This window comes from Bos grunniens, chromosome 26 (genome assembly GCF_055505025.1).
Source record: "Bos grunniens cultivar Pamir isolate PY7600 chromosome 26, Bosgru_T2T1.0, whole genome shotgun sequence".
Taxonomy (NCBI): Eukaryota; Metazoa; Chordata; class Mammalia; order Artiodactyla; family Bovidae; genus Bos; species Bos grunniens.
Genome location: NC_141190.1, coordinates 5389941 through 5402691, shown reverse-complemented (window position 1 = coordinate 5402691; position 12751 = coordinate 5389941). Strand labels below are relative to the sequence as shown.

The following is a 12751-nucleotide window of genomic DNA, read 5'->3' as shown; positions in this document are numbered from 1 at the left end:
ATGTGAGATGAGTGCAGTTGTGTGGTAGTTTGAGCATTCTTTGGCATTGCCTGTTTTTGGGATTGGAGTGAAAATTGACCTTTTCCAGTCCTGTGGCCACTGCTGAATTTTCCAAATTTGCTGGTATATAGAGTGTAGCACTTTCACAGCATCATCTTTCAGGATTTGAAATAGCTCAACTGGAATTCCATCACCTCCACTAGCTTTGTTCATAGTGATGCTTTCTAAGGCCCACTTGACTTCACATTCCAGGATGTCTGGCTCTAGGTCAGTGATCACACCTTCATGAATATATTGGTTGTGAAGATCTTTTTTGTACAGTTCTGTGTATTCTTGCCACCTCTTCTTCATATCTTCTGCTTCTGTTAGGTCCATACCATTTCTGTCCTTTATCGAGCCCATCTTTGCATGAAATGTTCCCTTGGTATCTCTAATTTTCTTGAAGACATCTCTAGTCTTTCCCATTCTGTTGTTTTCCTCTATTTCTTTACATTGATCACTGAGGAAGGCTTTCTTATCTCTTCTTGCTATTCTTTGGAACTCTGCATTCAAATGCTTATATCTTTCCTTTTCTCCTTTGCTTTTCACTTCTCTTCTTTTCACAGCTATTTGTAAGGCCTCCTCAGACAGCCATTTTGCTTTTTTGCATTTCTTTTCCATGGGGATGGTCTTGATCCCTGTCTCCTGCACAATGTCACGAACCTCCGTCTATAGTTCATTAGGCACTCTATCTATCAGATCTAGTCCCTTAAATGCATTTCTCACTTCTACTGTATAATCATAAGGGATTTGATTTAGGTCATATCTGAATGGTCTAGTGGTTTTCCCTACTTTCTTCAATTTCAGTCTGAATTTGGCAGTAACTTCCCCCTAGGGTTATGTAAAATGTACTGTAATTCACATAGCTCATATTTACCAAGTTTTTTTTTTTTTTTTTTTTAAATCTGGGCTTCTTTTTCTGTTATCACTATTTTGTCAGCCTATATAATTTGTCACAATAATCTGGAAAACTTTTAGTCCTTTCTTAAAACACTTTATCATGTATAAGCTTCTTGTCAAATTTAATTCAAACACACACCCACACGCATACACACATACACATATGAGTGTTCTGGTGACTCGGTCAGTAAAGAATCCACCCCACAATGAAGGAGATGCAGGTTTGATCCCTGATCAAGCAGATCCCCTGGAGAAGGAAATGGCAACCCATTCTAGTATTCTTACCTGGAAAGTCCCATGGACAGAGGAGCCTGGCAGGCTACAGTCCGTGGGGTTACAAAGAGTCAGACATAGCTTAGAGACTAAACCACCACCACCACACATAAATATGCACACTTTAAATCTTTATATCACTTATTTAAGCCTGATATTATACACACACATAAATACACATAAATATAATATCAGGTTTAAATAAATGATATAAAGATAACTCATTTAAGATTGTATTTTAAAATTATTTACAAAATATACAAGTAACACCCTGGAGAAGGAAATGGCAACCCAGTCCAGTACTGGGCTATAGTCCACAGCAAAACAAAGTGTCAGACATGATTTAGTGACTAAGCAACAACATACAAGTAACATCTGTATACTAAAATCCATGGGCTTTTTTTTTTCTTTTCTACTTTAAGATTTATTACAATATTCACGAAACCCCATGAGGTGGTGTCCTAGTATTTTCATTTCTAGTTTTCACATGAGGAAACTGAAACACTGAGAAATTTTTATTTTTTCAAGATAAATGCAATTAAAAATGGTAAGCCGGCTCTAACATAGTTGGACATTTGAGTTGTCTCAGTTTTGACTATTATGGAAATACTGTCAGTGAATATTCTTGTACATGTTACTTGGTGAACATACATACCACAAGAGCAGAATTGTTGAGTCATAAGATCTCTTTTTCTTTATCTTTTGTAGAAACTACAAGCAAATCTCCAAAGTAATTGTTCCAATTTTCTCCTCTACCAACAGTGTATAGAAGTTGTATTTACTCTGTATCTTTACCAAGATGTGGAATTGTACTTCCTTTCAGTTAAAAGTTTAATTTAATTTAGAGTAAACTAATATAACTGAAACCTCCATATTGAAGGTGCTATGATCAGGGAATGACTTGTTACAATTTGCTTCTTGTTTGTTACAGTTTTATTAAAAAAAGTTAATATTGACTTTGTCTTCAAATTTGCTAACTCATTTATTAATTATAATAATCTACATGTAAATACTGTTGCATTTCTATATATGCAATAATACTAGTTAGGAATAATGAGAGTTTTATATGTTATTTTCAGAATAAGTGTGAAGTTTCTAATTTAATTCTGTTTTTATTGATTGCAAGCTGAATTGCATTGTGATTAGAAAACATACTCTGTGTAATTTCAGTCATTTGGAATATGTTGACACTTCCTTTATACCTTAACATTTGGTAAATTCTTGCAAATGCTTCATGTGACTGGAAAGAATTAATTATGCAGTTGTTAGGCATAGTTTTCCTTCCATAAGAACTTACCAGGTCAATGGTGCTAATACCATAGCTCAAGCATATTTTCTTACTGCTATTTTTCCCTTATCTATTTTGTGAATTACTGGGAGTGGTTTTACATTAATTACCTATTGCTACCAAAATAAATTAATGTAAATTTAGTAGCTTAAATTAGTATTCATTTGTTATTTCACAGGTAAGTTAGAAGTGGAAGGCAGGTTTCACCAAGTTAAAATCAAAGTATTGGTAGGGCTGGCTTCTTTTCTGGAGACTCTGGGAATAAGTTCAATTCTCAGCTCTTTCTTATTGGAGGGCTTCATTCATCATTCAAACCAGCAAAGGTGGCTTAATTTCTTCTTACTCTTTGATTCTCTTTGATCTCAACTCTCCTTTCTGTTTCATATTTTTCACTACTTCCTCTTCCTTCGACACTCCAGTCACAGAAATTTATCTCCTTTTAAGAGCTTGTGTGATTAGATTAGGCCCATCAGGATAATCCAGCATAATCTACTGATTAGCATCCATAACCTTAACCATATGTAAAGTTCTTTTGCCTGAGATTAGGATATGGACGTCTTTGAGTGACTAATGTTCTACCTACCACAGGTTTTAAATGTGTTTTTAAATTATCTCTATGATGATAGATTTTTCTTTTCTCCTTTAATTCTTTCAATATCCACTTGGTTATTGCTGAGGCCATGTTATTAAGTGAAATTGCATTCACAATGGCTACAACTGTCTGGCAGATTGAACCCTCATCATTGTGAAAAGTTCCTTTTATTCTCTATTTATATATTCAAATTTTTATTTTTTATCTTTCCTTGTTAGTTCTTTAACGCCTTTTTGTAGACATATTTATTTATTGATTTATAGATATATTTATTGATTTATTTTCCTCTTATTTATTAATTTGTCTCTTTTATTCTTTATTTATATCTCCTTGTCTCTTCTAGTTATCTTCAAGAGAATAATTAGTCCCAAGTACCTAGTCTACCTCAATCAGAAAAAGAGGATTTATATTTTGTATGACTGGAAATAGTAGAGATTATGAGAATCTAAACCTCGTCAAACAGCCATGTAGTACTGCCTCTGTATATAGGATGACAAGAATCCGAAAGCAATATTACAGAAACATATTGAAGAATGTTAAGTAAGAAAAGAGAGAAGATGTGCAATTTCCTTATACATTTTATGTGTTATCTTTTAATTACACATAATAATATATATTTAAATATCTTGTTAGGAGGAAAATTTTATTTTTGCTAACTCATGGTCAATAATCTTACAAATTAGCTATCCACATCATGTTTTTTTTCTTTTTCATTGCAGAACTGAATAGGCATGATGGTGCCTTTCAGGATCTGACCTGAAGTGTGTTCTTCAGTTTCATGTCCTTCCATTCTGTCCTTTCTTAATTTAAGCTTGTTGTGCAGAACTCCTTATAGTTAATTTAGTGACAATCCAGAAATACTGCTGCTGCTGCTGCTAAGTCACTTCAGTCGTGTCCGACTCTGTGTGACCCCATAGACGTCAGCCCACGAGGCTTTCCGACCCCTGGGATTCTCCAGGCAAGAACACTGGAGTGGGTTGCCATTTCCTTCTCCAACGCATGAAGTGAAGAGTGAAAGTGAAGTCGCTCAGTCATGTCCGACTCTTCGCGAGCCCATGGACTGCAGCTTACCAGGCTCCTCTGTCCATGGGATTTTCCAGGCAAGAGTGCTGGAAAGAGTACTGGACTACTAATTTAAGCAAAAACTGATAGAAACAGTTCACTAAATAAATTCAAAACACCATCAAGAAACAATAGTACTGGTAATAGACATGAAGTGTGCATTTTTGACTAGTATAAGACCACAGTATAAACACTGCAATAATACAGCAGCATGAATTTTTACTTAAAACAGTTTTTTATTTATAGAATATAAATTGCCATTTTTCTAGGTCAAAAAAAGTTGAACACTGGCAAATTCCTTGAGTCCAACCTTTCGATTATATCTGAACTGTATTTCTCTGAGTTCCTAGACCCTTAAAGAAATACAGTTCAGAAGCTTTATATATACAGTTGATCCATGAACAACATGGGTTTGAATGGTATGGGTCCACTTATATGCAGATTTTTTCAACAGTAAATACTAGAGTGCTACATAATGCATGTGTCCTTTCTTCCTTTCTCCTTTCCTTTCTCTTTCTTTCTTTTTTAACTGTATACCATCTACCTGTCAAGAGAAATGCAAGAAAATATTCTTCCAGAAAGTGCCAACAAATTATCTGCAATAAATCACAGCAGGTCACAGATGCAAAGTATATTTAGGGTGATAGTCAAGGTGATAAAAAGAACAAATTAATATTGACTAAAAATATTGTCCTGTCTGTAAAGAGATCATTAAAGACCAGGACAAATATAACCTTTCCTTTACCCTGAGATTAATTCTCCACAAGCATAAGAAAACATGTTTGCCTTGATTTGTTCTTGTTTACTTTCTATTATGTCAAAAGGAATGTTTTGAAATGGGATGCATGTGTTATCAAAGACATCACTGCCAGAAAATATTTATCTTCCAGAAATTACTTAAGAATGATCAGCAACAATTAGACTGTACAACTTGTTCTTCAAACCAGCCAGACTAATTACTTAATGATACAATTGTCCAAAATTAATTGAGAGCTTCCAATGACCCAGAGAGAGAAAAAAAAAAAAAAACTTTCAATATCTTCTGTCTCACAAAAAAAGAATTTTAAACTTTGTAGGCAATTCATGTGCTGTTCCAGGTCTCAATTTCCTCACAGTGAATAAGGAGAGTGACTAATCAGGACTTAAAGACACTTTTATAAATCTGTGATGATGACTTTATAACTGTCATTTGGACTATAATGAAGCGTAAAATATTTTGGCACCAATAGTCTCTTAAACCTCAAATGGCTTTATTTTTATTTTTAGGAAAACATTTAGATCATTCTAGTCATAACTACCTTAACTGTATGTTTTGTACTGAAAGAAGAAACAGCATGGAAAATATCTTGCAATCTTTCACAGAGTGAAATACATTTTATTTAATTTTATTTTAGAGGTAGCACTGTAGCTGCAGTATATATATATGCACCCATATACACACATACATATAAATATATATGTGTATATATAAAATTGCAATATATTTGCCCTGATGGAGAGATAAATATATAGATAAAGAAACATTGATAAACTCATTAAAGACAATTAAACTAAAAATTATTCAAAAATAGGATGAGAAAAATAGCTAAATTTCATTTTTTCTTATAATTATGCTTTGGTGTTTAAATAAACTTTGTATTCTTTACAAGAAAATTGATATGAGAGAGTACAAACAAAATCAATGAAGGAAAATATCAATTCCACATGTTCCACAAAAACGGTAGAAAATCTGACCATAGTATCAGTGTGATAGGATTGTCTCAATTGGTTTTGGGAAATACATTGGGAGAAAAACATAATTAGGCAGTTTTGTATTGAAATCTTACCTCTCCAAAATAATATTTAAGATAAAATGTTTAATGTTTCTACAAATTGTATCATTCTAATTGCATTTAACCAGATGACATAGGAGTTTAGAGTTTGGAGAAACTGAAAATCAATGACTGTGTATATCTCAGGATGAGTATAGAAACAGGAAATGGAAATGGGTCATGAGATGAACTTTAAAAATTGAATAAAACTTGGAGACTTGCAATGTATGGAGGATTCCCTTCTAAGTAAATTGAAGAGTGTGAGTAAAGCCAAATAAATGAGTATATTTGTAAGATATGAGGAAGTTAATCTGAACAGAATGTGTATTATCAGAGAGAAACTGAACTTAAGAATACATTGACAAAAGATCAGATAATAGAAGGCTTTGAAAGTCAGCTGGTGGAGACAGATGATCTTTATCTTGATAATAATGAGAAATTATCTAATTTTTTAACAGAAGAATGACACAATTAAAATAGTATTGGAAAAGTTAGTTTTTAGCAAAGTGCTGAAAAAAATTGGAGTGGGGGTAGAAGTAGTCAAATTACATAGAATACTTTGAATGTAAATTGAACTTTATAAATTTTGTTTTAGAAAATAAAGACATGTATCCAAGAACAGTTAAACATGGTACAAGACTGGATTTTAAAATTAGGCCTGTTGCCTAAGATAATTTATCTTTCACTTTATATTCAAATAAAACTAGCAATCGAACAAAGTAAAAACTCATTCAGAAAGTATAGTTTAGATGCTAAAATAAAATGCTAAATAATTATTATATAACATGATTAATTACATTAATTAGCATTTGTCTGTTTTAGCAGAAATCTGTTAAGTAAAAGGTAGCTCAAAAAGGTTGAGCATTGACTGATAAGTAGCTTTCCCTGTTAAACTTTAAAAAGCTTATTTTTTTAATGCAATAAAATCTAGAAATTCTCAGATTATGAGAAATATAATTTCTTTAAATTGTAATGAACAGAAGAATGTTGAAGTAAATAAGACACATTTTAAATAATTTCAAAAATAATGTAGAAGTTATAGGCACAATGCTGTTTTAATGCTCAAAGTGTACTGATTTCCTCTTATAAAGTAGATATGTATTTTTAAGATTAAAAAATAGACATCATAGAAGGAATATGATTTGCTAAATTAGAGGCTATTAAAAATGTGGTTCACTTTTTGTGTCTAAATTACACATAATAGATATTAGAGATACTTTAGAAACATTTTATAATTTAATGGAATGCCCCAAAATTAATATAATAGTCACCACTAAAAAAAGTAAGATTAAAGGATTCTTGGCTTGTGGATTTTGGCCCAAAAGGAAAACAAAAGTAAACAACAAACAACAAAAAAAGCATGTTCTAGTGGTAAAGAACCTGCTTGCCAATGCAAGAGACATAAGAGATGTGGATCCGACCCCAGAGTTGGGAGGATACCTGGAGAAGGGCACAGCAACCCATTCCAGTATTCTTGCCTGGAGAATCCCATGGACATAAGAGGCTGGTGGGCAACAGTATATAGGGTCGCAAAAAGTCAGACACAACTGATATGACTTAGCACAGCACAATAAAATCAGTAATACTACTTTTTAAATATTTTTTAGATAATTTGATGAGCATTTTTATAATAAATTTAGTTTTTAATTATATTTAATTATTTTTAATGTGCCAAAACTTGATTTCAAAATTGAGGAAATAACTTTAAATTAATAAAATCTTAGATATGTATTTTCTTCTAGTACTTAATTACAGCTACCACCTCAGAGATACAAAATAAAAAAATTAGTCTGTCTCATTTTACAATAAGAATGCTGCTGCTAAGTCACTTTAGTCATGTACAACTCTGTGCGACCCCATAGATGGCAGCCCACCAGCCTCCCCCATCCCTGGGATTCTCCAGGCAAGAACACCAGAATGGGTTGCCATTTCCTTCTCCAATGCATGAAAGTGAAAAGTGAAAGTGAAGTCGCTCAGTTATGTCTGACAATAAGAATAGCTGCTGATAAACCTTAGCAACCATGTATGTATATAGATTCAGACATTAAATTGTCCAAGATGATACAAATATCAATATTTTGGTCATTATTATAAATAATTCTTTTTTTCTGTAGCAAAGTGAATTCCTAAAACCATATTAGAAGTCACTCAGACCTTATTCTTCTAAAGCACTATTTTTGAAATGTTCTGTTGGTATTTCTAAACAGTTTATTATTTTATTACTACAGAGGGATGATTTCAAAATACTTATAATATGCAGTCAGTTACACATATTGATAAAAAGGAAACAGAGAAAGGTGGAAAGAAACTGACCTCATTTACTGTGGCATAGTAGCTTTCATGCTTGAATGTGGGTGAGTTGTCATTTCTGTCTCTCACCACAATTCGAACTTCATGGTAGATAACAGTGCCCACTTTTTTGTTGATGCACTGAACTTGCACCACGAGAGAGTGTATGTTCATTGGAGGCTGCAACACAAAAATTGCATCTTTTAAAAAAACAATTGAAACTGAAGTCTCTCATTATTGTCAAAGTACTTATTTAATAAAATATTCTATACTTATTTACTTTTAAATTATATTAATCTATAAAAATTGATCAATTTTATATGATTTTATGGATGAGAAGACAATCATGATTACTTCATTGTTCAATTAAAAAAAATAGGATCTCAGGTAGCATTCTGTTCACAATTAGAGGACTAGCAATGAACACAATCACAAAAGTGATGGCTGAGATTTGCTGGGATGCCACAAATTTTGGCCTTTAAAAAAGTCAAAGAAGCAATGACATAGGCTTCTAATTTATAAAAGTAATGTATAAATGATAATATACATAGGGTAGAGAGATAATAAAATTTGCATTTATTTATATTTTTCTAAAATATTAAATGTTCATATCTGATATAAACCAATATATAGATAACCAAAAGAAGAGAATCCATTCACAACCCAAATTTATTAAATCTATACAGTTAAAGTTTAATCTTTTATACAGTTTTAATCTTTTCTTCTCTGCAAAAGTAATTTGTCTTATACACACACACACACACAAGATTATCATCCCATGTTCATGCTTGCAAATATAGATTTACTATAATAGTTTGATGTATACTACTATGAATCTATAGTATGTATTCCATTATAAATCTATAGCTCACTTGGTCTAAGTAAAAACTTATAATGATATGTTTACTGTTGTTAGTTTTTGTCATTTTAAGCAATATTTCAATAAACATTTTATACATAAATAGGTGCTAATTTGTCTAATTATTTTATGATACAGTTCTACAAAGGGAGAATTTTCACCAAGGAGGCACTTATTACTCAGGTGCTGACAAAGGGCTTGCAGGAGTATGATACACACCTGCATCTCTGACTCTAGATATGCAAAGTAATGACACAAAATATTTCTTTGTCATTTTTAAAATCTTTTCAGAGTTTATAAAATTATCTTTGCATGTAATTTTATTAGTGTGATCTATTCTGACCACCTTGTTTAGAATGCCATGCCTCCAATCTGCTCTTTCCTCTCAACTTCCCCTCTATTTACTGTTTTTACTGCTTTTTTCATGCACCGCATGGCATATTATACATTTTATATATTTGTTGTAGTGTTTTTCTCTTTACTGCACTGGAAGTTTCATAAAGCTGGGGATGCTAGTTTGGCCATGACTTGATCTCTTTTCACAGTAACTAGCCCTATGCCTAGAACACGTGGCTGAGTACTGTCGGAGCTGTACCACTTGGCTTGTAGCCGTGCTCCCATAACGTATGAATTATATGATCTAGATGCAAAGTCTCTCTGTGCTCTGTTCATCTCTAAAAATGAAGATAACAATAAATGCTGATATGACAGACTTATCATAATAATTATCAGTAAGTATTATACGAACTTATCCAGTGCTAGGAACATAGTAACACTTAAAATGCAAACTAGCTTTTACTTATAAAAAGCTAAATTTCCAAAAGTGTAAAAAAAAAAAGAATCTACAAAATACAAACAGATCATCCTGAATTATAAAACAAAATGTTAAATATTTGGATTAAAACCAATTTAAAGATATAGCAGGCTTCCTAGGCAGCACTAGTGGTAAAGAACCATCTGCCAAGGCAGGAGACTTAGAGAGGCGAGTTCGACCCTGGGTCGGGAAGATCCCCTGGAAAAGGGCATGGCAACCCATTCCAGTATGTTTACCAAGAGAACAAGGGAGAGAGGAGCCTGGTGGGCTACAGTCCATGGGATCGCAAAGAGCGGGACTGAATCAACTTAGCATGCATGCACAGAAAGATATAGGACAATAATTACCAGAATTAAGAATGTCACATTTCTAATGAGAAGAACATTGTAGAAACATGCCTAACCTGAAAAAAAACATTGTTTAATATCAAGGTATATTTATGGCCAATAAAGAGAAAGGCAGTTGAATTGTATTATACCTGGTTGAATAATTGCATCTAGAAAGAGTAACTAGAAGCATCATTATATGGAGGAAAGTCTCTAATAAAGTGCCACACAGCTTTGAGTTCTAATCTAATGTCTTCTCTAATTCACTTAAAAAAAATTTTTTTTGGCTGTACCACACATCATATGAGATATGAATTTCCCAACTGGAGATGGAATACATGCCCCCTGCACTGGAAGTGCAGAGCTTAACCTCTGACCACCAGGGAAATCCTTCCAATTCACTTTAAATAACTAACATATACAAAGGTATTAAAGTCATGTGTATAAAAATCTGTGAATACCATGAATACCACAAGCCCAGAAAGATACATAGCACATTTAATGATACAAAACAAGGTTCAGGCAAATAAAAATCTAGGGGGGTGGGGAGGAGCAGGAAGTGGCGGTGCGAGGGCTGCTGCACAGCTAGCAGAGCCGCGGTCCGGACGGCAGCGCGTGCCCCAAGCTCTCCGTCTTCCCCCGCAGAAAAAAAAAAAACAAAAAAAACAAAACAAGGTTCAAAATCATTTTAATGAGTCAATAATAAGTTTCAAAACCATAAATGTTTACAATAATTAATTAAAATCACCTTATTTGTATTAGAAACAAAACTTAATTGCCCAAATATAATAATAAATGGCTACAAACATTAATATGAAAATATAAGTATAAAATTTGGATGAGTAAAAGAAGAGTTTACATGCCAACACTAAATAATACAATGTTGAATAATAATACAAATTACTTCATATGCATTAATAATAGATGAAGGAATAGGTGGATTACAATAAGCACCAATTCAAGGACAAATAGGATGTGAAGTCTAGTTACACTGAGAATGTGTGATAAAACTCAAAATGTCTAAATTAAAAATCACAAGATTAATCATACATCTGAATGGTTGTTATGAAAAGATCAATTAGTTTATTCATTGTAGTCTCAGTGGGCAGAAATAAGATTAATAAATTAAAAGTATTACAAAGCATATGTTTTCAATGTAAGCAGAGATTTTCTAATAATCCAAAGTGGGACAGAAAAGAATGAACTATCCAAAAAGTAAAGCCACATCACTGAAAATCAGCACATTTGAGGCTAAAACATAACTTAAAAGGCTAGATCTGAGAAATTTTCTGGAAAGAATTTGGATTAGATGATCTCCATTTTTACAGTGGATTATGATTTTACAGTATTTATCTTCATAGACTTTTTAAGAAAAATCCTGTCTAACTCAATTGTAAAGTAAATAACAGTCCCTCTGACACACCTCTTGAAGACAATCAGGTGACTGTTAGCCCCTCTGACACACCTCTTGAAGACAACCAGGTGACAATTTAAGTTCTAAAGTTATTTATCTTATAAACATTGCAAAAGAGACCTATAAAACCATTCCATATCAGAAAGGTCATAATCTTTGCAAGTAGAGAATCAAATGTAGTGTGCTGAGTCCCCGTTTAGTCCTGCTAAGTGCCCGTAAATTAGATATAATCAGGTCACCTGGAACTCTTGTCACTAACAACTTTAGTTCCCTATGCAAATGTTAGTAGCATAGATAGATCTTGGCTTGCAATAAATTCCAACCATAATGGATCATGATGAAGGCAAGAATTCCCTGTGGCTAATATATAACATTCATTGTGATCTCACATTGGAATAGATTCTATTCTATATAAGATGGTCATAAAAATACCAAGTACAGTTCCACCAAGGCTATTAGTGAGAGTCAAGGAGTTCCAACAAACTTAGGAATGTTAGGAAAATTCTGGTTTATTTTTAATAACTGGTGGCAAAAATAAGTCATGGCAATTCTATTTTCTCTGATTCTCTTAATTTGTTTCATTCATGAAACAAATCAGAAAAAATAATGTTGTATATAAATTATTTGAGGGTAATTATTTAGAGTGATTACCATCATATTTCCCTAGACATGCAAATAATTTTCCAAATTTAAAGACAATTGTTTAGTATGGTGTGAAAGTGAAAGGCACTCAGTCATGTCCAACTCTCTGTGAACCCATGGATTACACAGTTCATGGAGTTCTCCAGGCCAGAATACTGGAGTGGATAGTCATTCCCTTCTCCAGCGGATCTTCCGGACCCAGGGATCGAACCCAGGTCCACTTTAAATGTATACTTGCATATCCATATGTTAGTATACATGTGTGAATATATTTTGACATGCACAGATAAAGTTCAGGAATGATATGTACCAACAGTTGATGAAAATGATCTTTGCAAAGTAAGGTTGAGAGTAAAATGTAAAGGAAGAATTTTTGAATAAGATTTTTTTTTAATTTGAAAAAAATTGTTGTACAATCAATTAGTTGCAAAATGCAAAGTGA

The 12751-nt window shown here is 32.9% G+C and overlaps 1 protein-coding gene across 1 annotated transcript in view; it reads right to left on the bottom strand.

The window, feature by feature from the left end:
• The window catches only part of LOC147343960 (protocadherin-15-like), a 1781617-nt gene that overhangs the window by 525071 nt on the left and 1243795 nt on the right, over window positions 1–12751 (bottom strand). The window contains exon 8 of the mRNA XM_086377653.1: window positions 8279–8434. Within this exon, the coding sequence (XP_086233779.1) occupies window positions 8279–8434 (156 nt within the window). The remainder of the gene's footprint in view (window positions 1–8278; window positions 8435–12751) is intronic.